Below are 20,752 nucleotides of genomic sequence, written 5' to 3'. Positions count from 1 at the left end.
TGTTGTCTCTCTGAGTGCCGCAGCTCACAATAAACTATTTAACTTTTACCAGCCTCTGAGTTGTTTCTGCAAGTGGGCTAACTTTGAAAACCCATCATGACAGATTCTGTTTTCATAATTATTTAAAAACAATAAGGCGATAATAAGGCTTCAGAAGTATTGAGATATGATCCCAGTTTTCATCTGCCAAATGTTTTTAAAAAAATATTTTTTTTTTTTTTTTTCCGGTTGATTTTTTCGTTTTTTTTGGTTTTTATTTGGGTTTTTTTGGAAACCGGCATTTTTACTTTAATTTAGTTGAAAAAAAAGTAAAATTCCTAAATCATAAATGTATATTTACCTAATAAGACATAGAATTTTAATTAAGCCTAATTGAATAGAACTTTCACTTAATGCAGCCATTTTAATATATTTGAATCCCTTGCCCTGCTTTTATATTTCATGCTTTTCTTGGCCCCCATGAAAACAATGCTGGCCCCCTCCTGGCCCTCTGGTACATTTTGTCTAGTACTGCCACTGTTTCTACCGTTTTTGAGACAAACTGGGGATGTAAACCGAGTTTTAAATCCATAGAAGGAGCATGATAAAAATGTGTTCTCTTGGGTTTTACAGGAGATCCTTTGCAGCCGTACAGCGTGAGGGCACGCACATTAGTTCATTCTGCAGAAAGCGAAGCAACACTACATTTTATGGTCATTACACTAAAAAGTGGCCTGCGGCGAAATGTGCCCCCTATCACATGGAGGCATTACTTTATGGTCCACTCGGAAGGGTGTGTGTGTGTGTGTGTGTGGTTTGTTTGATTCCAGGGCATCTAGATCTGTGAGTTTATAAAATACTAGGTTTAATTGTTATTAAATGGCGCAAATAAGAGGAGCAACAGTTCTGTGAAAGAAGATTGTTTCCTTGTTTTCTATCACTTAGGGAGAACAACCTGCTGCCCGGCTCTGATTTGGTCATCACCTCTGTGCTTTGGTGCAGCCTGTGCAGTGCGCGCCCCTGTGCTCCTCCTTTCTGAACTGTAGTACCCAGCGGGACGCTCCGCAGTTCGCTCATCCCGCTCCTTCCCCTTTGCTTCATTTTACGCGCTCCGCGTCTCTGCGTCCACAGCGCTTCTGTCAGGCTTCGGAAAGCTGCCGGACAGTCCGCGTTCCGATGGCAAAGCGGTCCATGTGATCGCTCAGTGTAAAGGATTAAAACCTTTTTTTTTGTTCTCCCTCCATCTCTTTATCTTCTCTCTTTTTTTTCTTCCACACTCATTTTCCACATAATGTGGGACGCGCGTCGTGTGCGCGGAGTGCTCCCCTCAGCCGTAGCCGCCTAACTGAAGGGGGATCCCAGCTCGGTTTTCCCACCTTAGGATCCAGAGTAGTTTGCATGAAAAGGCTGGTTTACAGCGGCAAGGTAAGAATGGCTATTTTGATGAAATATTATGAATATTTTTAACCTATTATTACTTTAGTGCTCTAAGGAATGTGTAGGCTGTCAGAGTGCTGATACTGGAGGTAGTTGGTGGATTGTTAGGAGATTCACAGTGACTATTGAATAAATAGTGTAACAGGTATGCCGCAGTGTTATATATATATGGTTTATTTCACCATGACCCTTTCCTACAGACATATTATAGCATATGCCAACCATTCAGCTTGTGCGTGCAAAATTTGTTATTCAAATCAGCCAAAACCAAATGTAACTAAAACCTGTTCAAGAAAATTCTTTCATGTGAAAGGCAAACAATCTCACGATTTTACATGCTTAACTCCCAAATGTAATTTTTAATTGTTAGGTCAGTTTATTTATTTATTTTTTCAAAACAAATGCACAACAGCATATCTAACTGAATGCAAATCTATAATCTATGAATAAAACAATTTGATTGATTTTATGTGGCAGATTCCAGTTTCCACTAGGCTAACATACAATGTGTTTGTGGTTTGATATCAGTTATCATAGTGTACAATTAACTTTGAATTCACTTCAGAATAAAATGGCAATAGGTTTTAAAATGATTTATCTAAGGGCTGCCAACAAATTTTAAGTAAAAGTTTTTAGTAAAGTAAAAGCCTTAGCATTCTGATAGGTGTGATTAAACTTCAGAAATTTCTGCTAAAACCAAGAGATTGCTCTTTAAAGTTGGATTTTAAGAAAGTAATTTTGTAGGAGTACTGTAGTGAAATTATATTGACTCACTATAAATACATTCTGCATAGACTGGCAAAGTGAAATCATTGATTTGGCCAAATGCTCTCTTAGAAATATGATGAACTGGATCAATAACCCTGTGCAGCTGTCATAATGTTTGACTTGAAGACAAGTGGTACAAAGATTTAACACCCGGTGTTCCATTTCTCCTTACTAAGAAGTCGTCTCTTTTTGTTTCTTTTTTTTTCAGCCATGGAGGGACTTGCCTAGAGAGGATCCAACATAATTCAAAAGTTTCATACATTTCCCCTTCATATTATTCTTTGCCTGTTCAACGTGGTAACATCTATTGAGAAGTATCCTTTTCCATTATCATGGCCGAGAAGCTTGGATCAACAGGGCCTAAACCCAACAACATCCGAACTTCACCATCATTACCCCCCGAGCCTATCGAAATCATTCGCACCAAAGCCCGCTCACGAAGGGTCCGCCTTAATGTCGGTGGCCTGAACCATGAGGTTCTGTGGCGGACCCTGGATCGCCTACCAAGGACCCGGCTCGGTAAGCTCCGGGACTGCAACACCCACGAGTCCCTCATGGAGATCTGTGATGACTACAGCCTAAATGAGAATGAGTACTTCTTTGACCGGCACCCGGGGGCCTTCACCTCCATCCTGAACTTCTACCGCACAGGCAAGCTGCACATGATGGAGGAGATGTGTGCCCTCTCTTTTGGCCAGGAGCTGGACTACTGGGGGATCGACGAGATCTACCTGGAGTCTTGCTGCCAGGCCCGCTACCACCAGAAAAAAGAGCAGATGAATGAGGAGCTGCGGAGGGAGGCTGAAACCATGAGGGAGAGGGAGGGAGAGGGAGAGTTCGATAACACCTGCTGCCCAGAGAAGAGGAGGAAACTTTGGGATCTTCTGGAGAAGCCCAGCTCCTCCGTGGCTGCAAAGGTAAGAATCCAAGACTGCAAAGGGAGTTTGTACCTCCTCAGCCTCACATTTCCTAGTCTCAGTCCAAGCTGAACACTCTGGTTGCATAATAACACATTGCAAGCATGCTTGTTAAAGACCAACTCCCACGTGCGCTTCAAAACATGCCCATGAGTTCATCAGCTCGAATGTGATACGGTCAGTAGAAACAGTGGTTAAGTTTTAAAAGCAAAGCTTTTCTGAGGATAAAACAGAGGGCCGGAAAAATAATTGTGTCTGCTTTTTATCTAAATTACTGCTGATCAGTGACTTGACTAAGTTTTTAATAAGAAGAGATACGTTTCTTCCCTGATACAGCTTCATTTTGTGTCTTGGTGACAGTCTTCAGTGACTTGATGATGGAGTAGCTTCTCATGGCTATATTAATGCCTGTTTTATATGTTTTCTTACATTGTCCACTTTCAAGCAAAATAAGATTGTCTGTCTTCAGAATATACTATATCTAATATATTAAATGATTAAAGTTTCATTTACTACTGCTTAGAGATTACAAATCCTATTTACTAGGTTCACACCAAGACTTGTCAGTTTTAAAGAACAATAAGTTCTTGACATTGTATGTCACTGTCCAGTGGCCTTATCTTCTTACCATACAATGCTTGCATAGTGAGGTCTTGTGTGACTGCTTACGTGTAAAAGTCAGAGACTGAGACTAGAATACCGTCAGCTCTAAGGACTTCAAGGTAATTCACCGAATAGCATAAAATAATAAAGGCGCTAGATGCTTTTATATACATATAAATATATATAGTGGGATTGTTCAATTTGATCTATGTCATACACATGACAATATGACCAGTTTCTGTGAAGTTTCTGGTCAAAGGAAAATTGACTAATATCAGTTATTGGCCAACTGAGTCGCACATCTAAAAAAGGACTTATAAGGAAAATAACAGCCAGCCTCCAAGGAATAATACAGGAGGTTATACTCTGTTGTAGGGTTGTGTTGTACCTCAAGGCTATACATCAGTTTTTTCTTAGCCTTTTGTATAATAGGATGTTCTTCCAAGTGAAAGAAGACAAGATGTTATCTGTCATAAGTTGATATATTTATAGCAAAAAAAGGAGGGAGATCTTTATTTTGATGGATTTAGTTAACAAGGAGAAAGAATTTGCTGAACACAAGTGATCACAACAGTAAGGTTAAAAAATGCTCCACTTTTTCATAACATCACTATATAGTAAAAGTATATAACATGTTTCAACATTTGTAATACAAAACTCTATTTGTTACATACTGGTTGTACAGGAATAACAGCACAATCATAAAGCAGTGATCCTTAAAGCTGAAGGTACAGTACCAAGAATAGAAAATACTTTTTTCTTTAGTTTTTGAGCTGCTGATTACTGATCACAGCTGTTTAAGGGTAAAACTGACTGATTCCATTATTTGGCCTATAGACTGGCGTGTCTCTAGTTCTTGCCTTGTCTTAAAATAAAAGGTGTAAGTCTTATATTAGCAGCTAGCACACTGTTTTTAAAAACTAAGACATCATTCAACAGCAATGAAACATAATGGCTCTTAGTGGACAGAGGTTGTTTATCCCATTGTTGTCTATTATGCAAACCACTCTCTCCTCCTGCTTTATTGACAAATTCCCTATTTTCAGTAATTCAAACAGTGGTTGTGATTGACACTGATCCTGTCTCAGCTTGATTACAGCATTCATCCTTTACAGTGAAGCTGTTTATCATATGAATTAATTAGACAGAGACTGCCGATATCTAATTTAGGGCCGACTCATGTGACAGCAGTTGAGTAATTTGCTATGCTGTGCAACGTCTGAAGTGATTTACTCCCCAATACAGTTCCTTTTTTGACTTCAGACACATCTGTGTTTTGCTGACTTGTACACTATCATGAGGGGGAAGCCCTTGGTTCCTGGAAGGGAAATCCCATCCTAAATCAAATTGAATTACCATCCTGCTGACAGGCCTATGTGGAGGGCCTGATCATGATTTCAATAGCTTAGGCTATCTGCAGCTGAAAGTCATACAGAAGTAGAGTACTGTGACTGCATAGTCATAAAGCAGCTCCCCGAGTTGAGGGAAGCCTTTAACCGCTCACACATCATGCAGTGAGCTCTTTTGAAAGCTCCTGACTGAGGAAATGCCATTACTAGTTTCGCTACACAGCCATGTGCTTTCATACAAGGCAACTAAAGCTCTTTGTCAAATGCAATTTGTCTTCTGGCACACACATTTGCCCTTTCCTCTCTTCTCTCCTTTTCCTTTTACTCAGTCTTACTCTACAATTAGAGTCAGTTCTGATGCTTTATGCCACATACAACCCCTTTGGCCTTTAAGTAAAGGTTATGCACGGAGGTTGTTACCTTCCCCATGGGGTCATTCAAACCATTTCATACAATTAGGTTTACATGAACTTGCATTTTAAACTGAAAAGATAGAAATCCAATGTGTGATAAAATAAAGCTAATGTAATAGTAGCTGTGAAGAGGTGCCCAGAGAAGCTGCAAGCAATACAGGAAAGATGGAGGCAAAGAAAGTGGCAGAACAAAGCTTTAAGTTATCCAGCTGGTGCACTCACAAGTTCTTCCCAGGGTGCTGGTCCTGATGATTGCAAACCTTTAGTGATGAATTATAAAATGAAACTGTAAAAAAATGCAGTGTGTTTTATGTGTTACTGTGTATTTTCTTTTGAAAAAAATAGTTGGATTCAGAAAAAATGACTAGCACTACCAAATGCTTGTTTTTGTGAGATGTTAGGAGTCCATGGAAAAGAGAGTAACTTTGTAAAAAAGAAGTCCTCCCCCAAGATCTTTGACTTTAGGGAATATACTCGTTAAGCACAACAGGGGATGAGGCTTGTTTAACTGGCACAAGGCTAAGTGATGTTGTGGCTTCTGAATTCTAAGAACGGGGGCAAACCTTTTGTTGACTGTGTTGGCAAGAAATGATAAGTATGTTTATGTCAACATGGCCTCTCACAGATAAAGCTACTGGAAAACATGTGTTATTACAATGCAATGTTCATCCTTCATTATTACATTTGCATAAATGTTATTTGAATGCATTCTACCAGCACAAATATTTTTTGCACAGTACTAACCCCATTATGGTATAAACACTTCTCTACAGCAGTGGTCCACAAACATTTTCTGCTTTCATACCATAAAATGCTGGTTAAGTATATTACCAAGTCACAAAAAATGTTTTTATTGATTGCAAAAATATCACCCACATGCAATTTAATATTTTCATATGTTTGTAAATGCTGTCTAATTTCTGTAACATTTATAGCATTTATGCATTCTAAATATATTTTTCATCATTTAGGCTGATATTTGATGCAGATATCAAGATCACACACTCTTTCATAACTCCCAACGGAGTCTTAACTCTTAATCCTCTTGACATGACTTGGCCTTTGCCTTTAAGGTGCCACAATATTTAGGTGCCTTTAGGACACCCGAGCAACTACAATATTCACCCCACAATACTCACAGGTAAGAATGCATATGGCTGCCACATTATGTATTTCATGGCCTGATTCTATAGAGCTGTTTTAGTAGCTAAAAGGGACCAGCTTAAATAAGGACAGGTGGTTATAACAGTAAGACTGATGCTAGCTATAGGAGCCAACATCTGGCTTTTTTCTGTTCGGGTTTATTCTTACATTTTTACTAAGTAAAACCAATGCCTAATTTCTCATGTTTAAATGACTAAGGCCTCATGCTGTGGCAGCTCTTGCATGAATTATACCCTTAATAAGCTCTTCCTTGTTCTGCTTAACAAACAACCAGACATGGCTACACAAAAAGGTATAGTTTTAGTATGCAAGTTATTGGAAACATTAAGAAATGAAAATAGTGACAGACAGACAGACAGACAGACAGACAGACAGACAGACAGACAGACAGACAGACAGACAGATAAAGAATCTATTGACCTGTCATTATAGTATAATTCTCCCACTGTTGTTAATCTCAGTTGTTTCTAATGCAAAAAAAATATTTTTGTTTGTTTTCTAGAAATCTGAAATAAATGTTTACTGAATCTTTCATTTTATATTTATGAATAGAAAACACTGTAAAATTGTACATTGTAATTGACAAAAACTTAGAAATATTTCACCCAAATTTTAAGATTTCTGTGAATGTATTACTTAATTTAGTACATTTACTTTTTAACGTTAATTTTAACGCAAAGCTATTAAATAAAGTTTAAATAATTCAAATTCATTTGTATAATAAATTATGTGTATTCGAAAGACATTTTAGATAGGCTCAGAACCTTGATGAACTGACTGTGCAGATAAGGTTTTGAGGTGTACTTTTTTGCTTAAAAACATATTACGGATATCCTATACAAAGCTCTATCTCTTCAATATATGAAAGGTTTTAAAGCTACAGTACACTTAAGGAATGGGACAATAAGATTCAGTTAAGTAAAACCCCAGAAAATTTAGATTACCAGCGTACATGTGTATCAAACGGCTACCCAGGCTTAAAATAGCCCCAGGCTTCTGGGGTTTTTAAGAGGCATTATAAAAGGGGTTATAGTGTGACTTCATTTTGCTGCAGTTACTAACTTATAATATGCAAGAGAAAAGTCACTTTCAGTTTTTTACAATTTTTTTTAGGTAGAGCTAATTAAATTGTGTTGACACAAACATTGCATGTTCAATGTTTTCATGAAATAAAATTCTCATTTTTATATATTTTTGGGTTAGCATGCTGCTAACATGCTGCCCCTGAAGATAATAGAAAAGCATCTATGGGCATTTTAAAGAGATCACTGCTTCTTCCTTGCAGAGTCAGCCAGCCACATGCCCCCCTCACACAGCAGCCATGTCCAGCCTTGTTCTTGCTCCTTAATGTGGATCTGCTCCATTACTCTCCTCTTTATCTAATAAGCTAGTCTAGCTGGTGGAAATAAGCAATGGGCCAGTATGCACACAGCCTTTTGCCATTCAGTTCTGCAGTGCTTGGTCCTCTCCACCACAGACACTGTTGGCAGACTCTTAGGCTTTTGCTCAGGGGTGTTTGTTTCTGATCACAGTAGGTTGCCTCCTTCCAGCTGACTGTTATCTTCCAGACATTAATTCACTCAGCTTGTACAGTAGGTGCACTGATGTAGATCCTGATGCTCCAAGAGACCAAGATGAGAGGAGTTTTTATCAAGAAATAGTGTAGGAACGATATAGTTAAACTAGAGACACATTGTCTCTTTTAGATGCAAGGAGCACAACATGTTTTTATCTTTCAGTGCAATATGAGTTGTTATTGAGGTTAAAAAGTTAAGTCCATATGCTCTCCCTGTTTTTGTATGGATAACAATTAGAATATCTTTTGTAAAAACACTTTCTTTCCTTTTCTATGTTTCTGTAAATAAATAATCTCACAAAAAAATGTTATCTGTACATAGAAGCTCAAGGTAACATCAGTCAGTTGGAGTTATTGCCTTTTCAGGCCTTGAGCAAGTTATCCTCGTGTATTACAAGAAAAGACTTTAGATGAAGCATACCTTCTTTAGCCCGTTGTATCAGTTACATAACCCTACCAACAGACCTTTAATCAGCACGGCATAGCATTTAGGCACTAGCACCTAAATCCTCTTTACTCGCATTCATAATCAGATAAGAGAGAACCTCCTAGATTATAGGTGGCATGAGTTCTTCTGGCTCCGCATGGGAAGTAAAGTAGCAGCATTTATCATCTGGATTTTCCAGGACACACTCCAAAGCCAGTACCCAATCCTGCATTTTTTTTCTTATCTATAGGTCGTCTATGATATGGGAACTGTTTTAGCGTTAAATCATTACTGTAATGTTTTTGACAAGATTTGAGAATTTTATGCACTATTTTCTATTGTAAACCTTCAAAAAGGTGTGAAATGTCACTGTTTTTTTCCGTTCATTCCTCTATTGCTGTTCTGAATGACTATTTAAATTACTGTTGTAATTAAAATTGTTGTGTATGCTAGCAAATTTAATGTTTACAAACCAAACACTTTTTAAAATAAGTTTTAAAAAGGAGTTTTTCACCTTTCAAGACAATTTAATACTGCTTTCTAAAAAAAGGTAAGAATCATTTCTATTTTATCAAGATAGGAGTTTTTGACATAATAAGGAACGCAGATTATGAGAGGATTCTCGGTGCAGAACCATTGGCTGGAAATCTGCTGAATGATCTTCAAACCTGACCAGCAGTAACATTTTTCTGGAAGGTATATGAGTCTGTGTACTATCAGGCAATTTGTTTTTTTTCTTCAAAACCAAAAATGGATACTACTTCCATTTTTCCATTTACAGATCAAAAACAGAAAACAAAGCCGTTTTACCTGTCTTGTCACCAGAATTTAGAAACGAAAAACCAGAAAAACTTAATGAAAAAAACAGCCCGTTTTTGGATTTCGCCAATTCCTTTTAGCATTATTCTTCTTCAGAGTTTGAAAGACGAAGAAGGTTTCATGGCTGACCCGGAAGTGCAGGAAAATATTTCTAAATAAAAGCCTAGATAACATAATGCGCCCTTGTCCTTTTATTTGATTAGATTTTTTTTTGGTTGTGTTGTTCTTTTTTATTGTTGCCTTATAACCATATGTGTGCCTTAAGCCTGTAAGACTTGACTTCACGTATGTACAAACCACGTGATTTTGTACATTTGTTCAAAATGTTTCATAAAAAAGGATATACATAATGCATAGCCTGAACAAAAAGATAATGAAGCGTAAAGATGACTAGCCTACTGTTTAAATTCGAAGATGCACAGCTTTCACGGCGGTGAGTAGTTGCTGGGAGGCCATGACTGGGCTTAAACTTTGACTTTGATCTAACAATCCTTGTTTAGGTCAGTGTCATGGAACAGACCAACTGAATTGGTCTGGTTAACAGTTGGTGAGCTAATAAAGCAGGAGTAAATTAACGTCCATACCTGTTTGGGTCTGAGTGAGGTTAAAGTCATTATAGCTGATTCAGCTCCACCCAACTACTTCAACTAGTTGTGCTGCAAGCGTCACTGTGCTTCTGGTATTATTATCAGAATGCTGTTTACAAAAATAAAAAAACCTTTAGAAAGACAAAAATTTATGATTAAACATTAATATACGTGACTGATATATCTCTTAGGTAAACAATCTTTTATCTTTTTTTTTCATCCATCCATCCCTTTTCCATTGCGCCCATTTTCCATCCATCATTCCTTTCCTTGCAACCCCTGGTGGGGGGTCTATCGCAGGGTAACACAGAGACGAACTGGAAAAACAACCATTCACGCACACACATCAAAGGAAAATTTAGAGAAGCTGTGGTAGCTTTGGAATATGGGAGGAAGCCAGAGTACCCAGAGAGAACCCATGCATGCACAGGGAGAACATTCAAACTCCTTGCAGAAAGACCTCGGGCCAGAAATTAAACCTTTAACCTTGTTGCTGCAAGGTAGCAGTGCTACCCACTGCTCCACTCTATAGATGCTCTGTTGTATAAGACATAGAACTGACAGAAGTTCAAAATGTATTGAATCTGCTTGACTCTAAATTGTCAGGTGGATGGTCACTTTGATAATGTAATACAAAGTTTTAGAACAAACTTCTTACTCTAAAGAAAATGGGAGATAAGACGCTCTGTGGAGCCAGTATAAATACGCTACCATTGCCTAACAGATGCATATTTACTGTGGGGTTTGTACAGTACTACAGTACAGTACAGTATTACAAGGAAGGAAAATTCTGTTTATATTATAAACAACAGGGCTCATGTATGCATGGGGCTAATGAGGATATCCAGATGGTGTTGCAGGCCAAGTTCTACAAGTAACTGCACTTTTGATCACTAGAGCTTCCCTACAGCAGATTTGCTAATTAGACAAGAGCTTTTTATTCCACTATTGCACCTAACAATAATTTTCATGGATGATTAGTTATATTTGAGCATAGTTTGCTTTCCTCAATCCTAAAAAAAAACTGAATTACATAATTTATTTGAAAATTAAATGAAGTTTTCTTGTGCATTGATAATTTTTTTTTATCTACCCATAAAAAAATACAAAATAGTAGCTTTTATTAATTGTATATCTTCTATAAAAATAGTCAAATCATCTTTACTGTTTTCTCAGGTCATGTTTTACCTGCTAAATTGAGAAAACATAATAATACGTCATGTCACAGCAATTAATTTGGATTTAAATGCAGTTGTAGGCAACCCTAGAAAACCCAGATTTTGTTTTGAATTTAGGTATTTGGAGCTGAAATTTCTTATGTGCTTTGAATCAAACAGAAAGTCAGCAGCAGTTTTCACTGTGCGTGTCATTAACATTGACCTTTACAAGTGAGGGGAGTGAGGTTTACGTCATTGTAGATGACTCCTGGCATAAGTTTTTGTCGAGAGAAATGTTATCCCTGTTTTGTTTTGTTTTTTTCTATTTGTAGATAACAACTCTTACTGTTGTTTGCAAGAGTCCAAAGCTTTTCCAGAGTGAAAATCATTGTATTTGTTTCTCATCGGTTCTTGAATCTATTTAGATTGAGGCATGATATGTTAGCTTTTTGAGCTATTTAGGCCTACTTCAATTTGCCAGACAGGTCCTAATTATGTGATTCCTTGCTTCCAGTGCTCTAACAGTGATCAGGCTAAAGTGTTGCTGATGAAATAAAATAAAAACTGGCAAAATGTGCATTATCACAGGTCAGTCATGATTTCACAAGAGGACAATTATTCAGTTATATTTGAATTTGGGCAGCAATTAATGATTTTTTAGCAGATCGATTAATCTGTCCAAAATGTTTTTGATTAATAATAGCAAAAGTTTCCTTAAAGGAGATTTCACAAAATTAAACCACATGAAACAAAATCTTTTCTGCGTGAGGAGTTCTGGATAGAGCATATTTTCTTTTTTTACCCATCTTGGGTTGCACTGTCAGCTAAAGGCATGTTTTACAGTCCCTATACTCCAGTAAACAGTTAATCGATTACTAAATTAGTTGACGATTATTTCAATAATTGATTCATCACGATTAATCCGATTAATTGTTTCAGCCCGTATTTGAATATACAGTAGAGAAGACTGCTTTTGTATTTATTATTTAGGTATTTTGTGTGACATTATAGTTTGTATAATGTAAAAGTTCTAAAAAAGCAACGCAAGGCATTCATCTTTTAGTGGGCAAATACTTTTTTTATGGCACTCAAGTTTTTTATGTTCTAAAATCCAGTTACCTAACCTTATGTGCATGCATTTTATAAAGGCGTGGATGTCCACAGAGCCTTAGCGTTTGCCTGTTCTGATACTCAAGGCCAGGCAGTTTAACTGGAACACTGCTGTTTGTATATAATTTAATCAAAAGAGATATTGAAAAATAAAAACATCCAATTTGCTGATATGAAAATATCAAAGCCCATACATATAAGAGTAGCTTTAGGAAGGGATTGTTTTCATCCCTAATCCCTTCATCATATAAAGATTTGATTGTTTGCACGTATTTGTTTTATTCAGCCATAAAGAAATGTAGTCGACCAAATGGGCCAAATGCTCTAGATCCCACTGCCGTCAGAAAGTAAGACATAAATCCTGTTGAAGGCTAGGAGAGGCTCTGTGTGGACCCACAGCAACTAGCAGCGCTGGCTGGTGCTGCCAATTTGAGTGACACGCTGAGTAAGAGGCTAATGTGTTCCTTCCTCCTCCTGCCCTACTCGTCTCCTTGATGCCCCCCGATCATTGCTCCCTGCGCTGTCTCAGGGGACGTTCGTTCATCTTGAGCACTGCCGTTTTCCCCGTCCCAAAAAACATTGGGAAAAGCAAGAGATGGAGAAGAGTGGGATAGGAGTTTAAAGGAGTCATCATTCTAAATGCTATGAACACCAGCTCTCCATTACGTGCTTCAGTAATCTCTGTTCACTCTCTCAGCTCACAGGCAGCCTTCCACATCCATGCACAGTCCTACAATATTACATATATTATTCCTTCATAGTGTGTAGAACAGAAGCAGGTGCTCCTAGATGCAGAGGACACACATAGAAACACCCTTTTTTTATCAGAAAACCCTGGAGTACTACTGAACTTGCTTTTTCATGAATACCCCAACAAAACAGTTGTTATGCTGCTTTCTCCTTCCCTCTCTCAATGCCATGCATTTTTTTTTTAAAGTTCTTTGACTTTTTCCCTCCATGTCCTCTCTGGGGCATTCTTTACCTTGTTTTCCCCTACCTTTACAATAGTTTTCCACTTCAGCTTTAGACTCTTTTCACCTTCCCTCTCTGTATTTTCAGTGTCCTCTGTCTTTCTGTCCCAAACTCTTTGTAAATAGAGCTATAGCTCCTTTTGTTGCTTTATCTCGAGAGCCCAGATATTAAAAATCTATTGTTTTCATTCATGTTAGTTTCCTCTGACTCTTTATCTTTCTTCCCAGTTTGATCACAAGTGGATAGAGTGTTGGTTCATTGGCCAGTTGGTCACTCATAGTGGAGCTACAAAAAATGTATTTGTGTCATAGCTACACATTTGAAATGAAAGATTGGCACATTATTTATATTCTCTCTATTTTATTTCCCTGTAATTCTAATGATTTTTTTTTTCTATTCTAATTCAGTAGGGGCAGTTAGATTAATATCAAGACAATAAAAGTTTGACAAAAAAATACATCCAAACACTCAAACGCTTAAGGTTTTGTTGCAAACCACAGAAAACTAAGGTGGATACATGTTTTCCAGCCAATAAATAATTTTCTTTTAATCAGTCCTTCAACTTTCTAAATATAAAAATGAGTTTTTAAGTGTATTTCCTTTATCTGTACTAGAAGGGAAAATTTCAAAAATGTTCTTGTATTTGGGGACGTTATTCATTTAATTGATTTTTCTTAAAAATCAGTTGAAAGTTAAACAGAAAAAAAAAAATTAACATACATAGTGGCCATAGAGTACATCATTTTATTTGATAAGCTATTGATTTTTAGATCGTTTTACTCACATAAACCATGCTTGAATGTGATCAGAATGTGAAAACAAACCAAAAATAACAACTTTAAGTAAGTATCCATTTATGTCTAGTGGGCCAGAGACACAACAGCAAACAAAATACATATTTTGAAATACAACTGGTGGTGATACAAACTTAGCATCCATGCGCTTAAAGTTACATTACTCTTAGTCAATTCCAAAGCACTAAATATTTTAAAGACAGCGCTCTATAAAATGTGTCTTGTCAACTTAATTTGACTTCCTTCTAAAATATTGCGCCAGTAAGGTTTCTGTAGCAACCATGATGTGACACGCTGACACCCAGGGATCATTTCCTCTCCATACGGGCCGTGTGAGATGCACAGCAGCTGGTAACCCAGCCCCCACAACCAACCCCGGATGCAAATTCAAAGCAAGCCTTTTAACTCTGTATCACCACTACTCTTAGTGAGTAAAGCCTGTTTTTGGATGACATGTTTTTTAATAGTAAAACAAGCTGGTTTGCCTGTCCTGTTGTCGTCTATAACAAATGGCTCTCAGCACACTGAAACAGCAGTTTTTCCTGTTCGGTGGTGCAGTGTTTCTATGCATTCAAGCGGTTGTCTTTACTGTATTGGATCTGGCAAACCTAATTTTGTAGAAACTTTTGTGACAGTGATGGAGAAGAAGTGAATTTCTCTTTCATGTGTTCCAGCTCTCTGGGCCCATAACTGAATCAGAATGAAGGCTTCAGTTTGTTGGATTAAAAAGATTAATTAAAAACCTCTGCAGTGTGAAGGAGCCTCTCAGGACATATACAAAGCAACACTTGTTAGTCTCACTAATACAGCGATATTGGGACAGAGGAATGAGTGTCATTGCTTCCAGTTGCTACGTACCTCCACCTTCAGTTCCTCACACTTACTCATCCGTTCCCTTTTTTAGCTTTGAACTGTGTTAAACACCATCTTTCTCTCTTTATCACTGCGTTTGTTTTTTTTGTAGTGTAATCATGCTGTTGGCATCACCATGGGCAGAGCTGCCAGCTGTTTGCTGTCTCCACCCACCCCAGGAAGTGACAGAGTAAATTATTATATCTCCTGCTCTCTGTTGTGGAACGTGATGCCCCCTGAGTCACAAAAGGGCCTCCCTGCTGACCAAGGCAACTTGCACGGATATATCTCCTTCATTTTTTAATAGCTTCTCATTCACTGAGCTTATGCATTGTCCATTTTACGCTTCTTGTGCAGATATAAAGTGTTATAAATTGTCTAAAAAGTTTTACATATATTTAGCTGTCTCCAGTTACAGTAAATTCCATAACAGTTAATCCTACAGAGATTGCATCCAGAAATCTTAAATAAAACACTTGAATATTTTTAAGAGCCTGAAATATTCGGATCGAAGGTCATGTATATACATCTAGGAATATATGTCCAACAATTTTACTAAAGTGTTTAGAACCTCACAAAGCTTTCAGCATAATCCATATCCAATTAAAATTAAGAAACAGAGACTGATCTGATAAACACTTAAATTCTACCTAACATTTTTAGTTTTTAGATTGAATGCTTCAAGATATCCTGAGAAGTATGTGCCATCTTCATAAAGATACACTGCTTACATTTTAGTCCTCTTTCTATAAATTTAAACTAAATTTAAAAATAAAATTAAAGTGTAAAAGCAAAAATAGAGAGTTAAAAGAAATAAAATAGAATGTGAGATGGAACAAAAATCTTTTATATACATCGATACAATCTAAACTAGTATCAATATGCTGAAAAGTAAACTATATATTCCAATTAAGGTCGGATTGCTTAACATATCTCCAACCTAAATTGTCTATCCATCCTATAAGTCAGGCAAGGTGACAAGATGCAGTGATACTGTCTTTTTAGCTCACTGGTGTGGTTGTAATCAGCTTAGAGCCCATGGCAGAAGAGGACTGACTTGCCAGAGGGCAAACAGGGACAAAGACATGGACTCAGACCATGTGACCCATGACAGTGTCAGGATGCCGTGCAGTGAGGCCAAAGGATCAAAGTCTGACACACCTGAATGGTCATGCTGCCTTGTGGTTTGCCCCTGTGTTCACATGCAAATGTGATTCCAAATCACATTCTGATGCTAAATCTACTGTATATTTTTATATTGTGTATTATTGGTATTGTCATTGATCAATTAAGAGGTCTAAATGTTGTTAGAGTAGTATGCGATATCTGAACACAAATAATGTTTCTGCGTTGTGTTGCCCTCTGAAGGAGAGTCGCTTTTTCATATTTTGGAAATCATGAAAGATTCTAGTCTGGTGGATACTGACATTTGGTTGAAGCCTTGCCAATCGATAGGGCAACACACAAGTATTGACCTGTGTGCTAAAAGGCCCACCTGTCTCATTTAATTTTAACCACAAAGCCTCTCTGGTCATTTCCACAGGCTTTTGCCTCAAACTTTCATGTATTCTCTGTTTCCGCTTCTGAACAGGATGGCACTTTCATCGGGTTTTGGTTATTTTGCACCTGTTAGTGTTTGACCTTCACTCAATGGTTGTTGAGTTTATATTCTTTGCAGCTTTGTCTGATTATCTGTGTCTCTAGAGGGAACTTTGCTCAATTCATGTTTTTTTTTTCTCTGCCCTCCATCTCCCCTTTCTGTTCTACAAGCATTTAGCCTAGCTGTGCCTTTTACTTACTGACATCTTTTAAAAGAACCAAACAAGAGTTGCACTGAGGGAGGCCTTCAGTGCTTTGCACCATGATATCATTTAAATTTGTCTTACTTTTTCAGTTGCAGCAGTAATTTCTTCGATGTAAAAGTTTAATCTACAAAAAAAGGCTACAGTTGATTAAATCCTTACAGAGTTCTTAGTGTACATGCTTTGATGACAGAGGTTTTAATGTAACTTCCAATAACATAATCACATTTTCAGCATTAAATCAGGATTATCTAACTCCAAAGGATATCCGCTGCCAGCCAATGATTTACTCTTCTACCACATTTTATTTGTCTCAGAGGCTGGAGCTTGGATCTTGGTATGATGTCACTGCCTGGTTGGGGCATGCCAGGTGTAAGTCGGAAACAAGTACCCGGTTGAAACTACCCCACCTGGATCCCCACAACCTGCATTCTGGGTCCCTGAGCAAGACCCTTAACCTCACACTGCTCCCCGGGCGCTGCACAATGGCAGCTCACTGCTCCCCAAGGGGTTGGGTTAAATGCAGAGAGTGAATTTCTCCAATGTCAGATTAATAAACTTCAAATATCATTATTATTGTTGAACCTGATAATTATATTATTTGCTGTTTCAAGTGTCAATGCTAGATACAGTGTTTTCCTTCACAGGTTTTTTATTTGTTCCATTTATGTTTAGATGCTCGATTCAAATAAAGCAAATCAGTAAGGACTCTTAACCCAAAGTGGAAAAGCGTTTTGGGTTACCATAATAAGTGTTGTTCAAATAGTGTTGGCAGTTAAGAAGAAAACAAAGAAGCAGGACGTTTGCAGTGATAGTTCATCTGGCATAGGGATCTCCTGACGATTAGAAGCTATACAGATTCCCACAATCCTTTGCATGTCAGGACATATATGCAAAGGCCACCTAGCACAAACAATCTTTGTGGCACATGTGAATGTACATACCTTCATATGTTTTGGGTTTTATTATGGGGAGCTTCATATATGATACATTTATGTAACTTGTGATTTTTGTAGTTCTGTTCCAGAAGGCTGTAGTGCCAATTTGACAAGCATCATCCATGTATCTGTTTCTGTGGTGTAATGATGTTCATATTTGTAACAGCAGTCCAGAGTTCCTTTCCTATCCACCATGGCATTCTTACATTTGTGAAGGGAGATAGGACCTACAATTTACTGTATTCCAATTAAGCACAAGTCTCCTTCCTGAGTTAGTCAGGATTTCCGATCCACAGCCACATTTGGGATTTAGCTTATTCTGCTTACCTGTACTTGTCAGTTACATTATTAAAAGGAATACTCTCTCCTAAATATTTTGTTTGTCAATAAAACATATCAATAGATGACTTAAGGTGAGTTCATACAAACATGACTTCCCTGCACTGAGCAAACAATTTACAATTTACCTATGTAGAGGCCAACTGAGGAGTGCTGTAAGGCAAAGGAAATTGCAGGTTTTTGGCATATACAGCAAAGCGAGAGCACTGCTGAATCTGCCAGATTCAAACTGCAAAATTTGCAGGAGTTAAAGAATCAGAACATTTGTGAATTAGATGCGGCTGTGACGCTGGGTGAAGGAGTGCAGCAGAGACAAGCTTTTTTCAATCAAAATGTAAGATAGAGAAAATAAGGCTAGTAAAGGAGGAAAGGAATGCCCTTAATAGGTTTTTAGGTGCCTTTCTTTTTCACCTACCAACAATACATCAAAATATGTGATTTTCTTATTTTTCATTATAAGAAAATAGGTAATGATTCTCTGTATTAGAAAAGTTCATAAAAAAAAAGTAAATGCACCAAAATTGGATTAAAAGCAAGTCAGCTTCACCTGTCCGGTCTCGTATAATGATTTGACATTAGTGTTGTTTTAGTCAGTCAAGTGACTCAAAAGTATTTTAAAAAAGAAACACGCTGATTTTAAAGAGAAAAATTGTTTAAGAAAAAAATGATTAAAATCTTTTAAAATTGGAAAAAAACAAATGTGCTTCACCTTAATAGTAAAAAAAAAAATAAAAATTTGACATTGATTTTGTGTCGGTTATTAACTGTATTTGTTTTTGATATTTATTGACATTCCCCACAACCACCTTATTTGGAAAGAGAGCAGTCAGGCGCAATCTCCCTGTACGGCCCGCCGGAATCCTCCACACAACTTTTCTCTCTTTTCCTCCCTGTTTGGTTAAATCAGTGCTGAAAATTTTTCTCCATCATGCCACCGCTCCCTGGTGTAGTTACCATGATTGTGTCGCTGTGCTGCCTTCAGTTATTGCTGGGTCAATAACTTAAAAGTCAATCACATGATTACATGATTTGATTATTTCAGTTTGCATGCTTATTTGTTTTCCTGGTGTCTCTCTCTCTCTACTACAAAGTCTGGATGTTTCAAAGCTCCACTCACCCTACCATTTATGTTTATTTATGGTAGGAGGAGTGAACTCTTTCCTTAGATACTGTACTTGCTGTGTACATGGTCATGCTACCTCAGAGAGTAGCATGAGAGGCCTGCTATCAAGGAGTAGACACCAGTATGGTTATCTGGGAGAACATGGCTTGCGAATGGCCTGCTGAGGCATTGCATCCTATTAAAATTAAGCTCTTTAGTTAACAGTTGTTAATTTTTACTTTTTGTGCATGAAACAGGTGGTATTTCTTGTTTTCTCTCTCTGAGATTCTTAATACGTTTTTAAGCGAAACATTGTTACTAGAGACCTGATATTCCATTTTATTTATTGTTTCTGTAGTGCTTGATTTTATTTCTATTTTGTTTTTTGTTTTTTATTTGTTTGGATTTTTTTTAGACAGTGTCCAGTTTTTTTATTTTTTTGTTCATTTATTTAAAAATATCTCCTAGTTCCAGTGTTAAAACATTTTAAAATGTTAAGGTTTATATGACTTTTAGAGTGTTACTTGCATTATTGTGCCATCTACATTACAGTATATATGTTTTAAAGGGTCTCCAAACATCATGCTATTGTGTATCCTAATAACTCCTTGGACAATGCATTGTTCAGTAAAGTTTGTTATTGTGACAGTTGTAGTTGCTTAAAATGAAGGCATTTCTTTATGAATCAGATCCATCATACAGCAGCTGTTTCTGCAAATGTTACATACATCAGTGGCGCTGCTGCTGCACCAGTTTTGCCCTATCTTCAGAGTCACTAGAGAAACTACCCTTGGCCAATGTCCAGTGAACAGTTATTTCTAAACACACTTCCCTGCCACCCATCCAGACTTTTCCATGGATTGTTGAGTTTTTTATGCACTGCAGCAGATTTGGTGTTTGTGTCTTAAATCCATGTACCACTTACACACACAGGCCTTCTGTCATTGCTGCGTCCAATCTACAACTGTAAAGCTGGCTATAGGTCATACACTAGGCGGCTGCTACTGCATTGTGACTACCTCGCTGCCTGGCTGTAAGTGTGAAAGAGGCTTAAGGGTATGTTTGTGTTTTGCAGACATTGATAGTGTTCTGTGGTAGACGTAGGTAAAACCATTGAAGTGTTGAAGGATTCTCTCTGGCTTGTGTCTTGCTTAATTTGATGTAAACATTTTTGCTACAAAGGAGGCTTGTTTACAACTCACTTAGGTTTAACAGGTCTGTGTTTAGCTGGAGCTTAAAATTGGTATCGGTGGATGTAATAAATGCACTAAAACTTGAATAGAAAATTATCCAAGGTATAAAGAAATGTCCTAAAGAAATATTTCCGAGCTTTACATTTTAATCTATAAAGCAAACATGTAAAGAAACTGTGAATTGAATGAATACTTTAGAACTATACTGTATTTAAAGCAATGATTCTTTTCACTTCAAACTAACAAAAAAAAGACTTGATAGCATTGGTACATAGTTGTTTAAACTGCCTCCAATTAAAATTACAGTTTGAGGGTAAAATGTTTATTTTTAGAGCTTTTTTTTTTTATTGAGAATAAGCTAAGCCACTCTAATCGCCCTGGATCAATCATCATCATTTGTAGTAAAGGTAAGGTAAATATAGATAATCCTTAAATACATAAAAATCTTTTACTG

The 20,752-nt window shown here is 37.3% G+C and overlaps 1 protein-coding gene across 1 annotated transcript in view; it reads left to right on the top strand.

The window, feature by feature from the left end:
* Positions 1 to 1,075: 1,075 nt before the first annotated feature.
* LOC107093216 (potassium voltage-gated channel subfamily B member 2-like) overlaps positions 1,076 to 20,752 on the top strand; it is a gene marked incomplete at its 3' end in the record, with an annotated part of 29,354 nt that continues 9,677 nt past the window's right edge. Inside the window, exons 1-2 of the mRNA XM_015388104.1 lie at positions 1,076 to 1,404; positions 2,393 to 3,101. Of these exons, the coding sequence (XP_015243590.1) occupies positions 2,517 to 3,101 (585 nt within the window). The remainder of the gene's footprint in view (positions 1,405 to 2,392; positions 3,102 to 20,752) is intronic.

This window comes from Cyprinodon variegatus, unplaced genomic scaffold, assembly GCF_000732505.1.
Source record: "Cyprinodon variegatus isolate N-32 unplaced genomic scaffold, C_variegatus-1.0 Scaffold414, whole genome shotgun sequence".
Taxonomy (NCBI): domain Eukaryota; kingdom Metazoa; phylum Chordata; class Actinopteri; order Cyprinodontiformes; family Cyprinodontidae; genus Cyprinodon; species Cyprinodon variegatus.
Note: the sequence above shows the minus strand (reverse complement) of the source record. Positions and strands in the feature narration are given on the sequence as shown.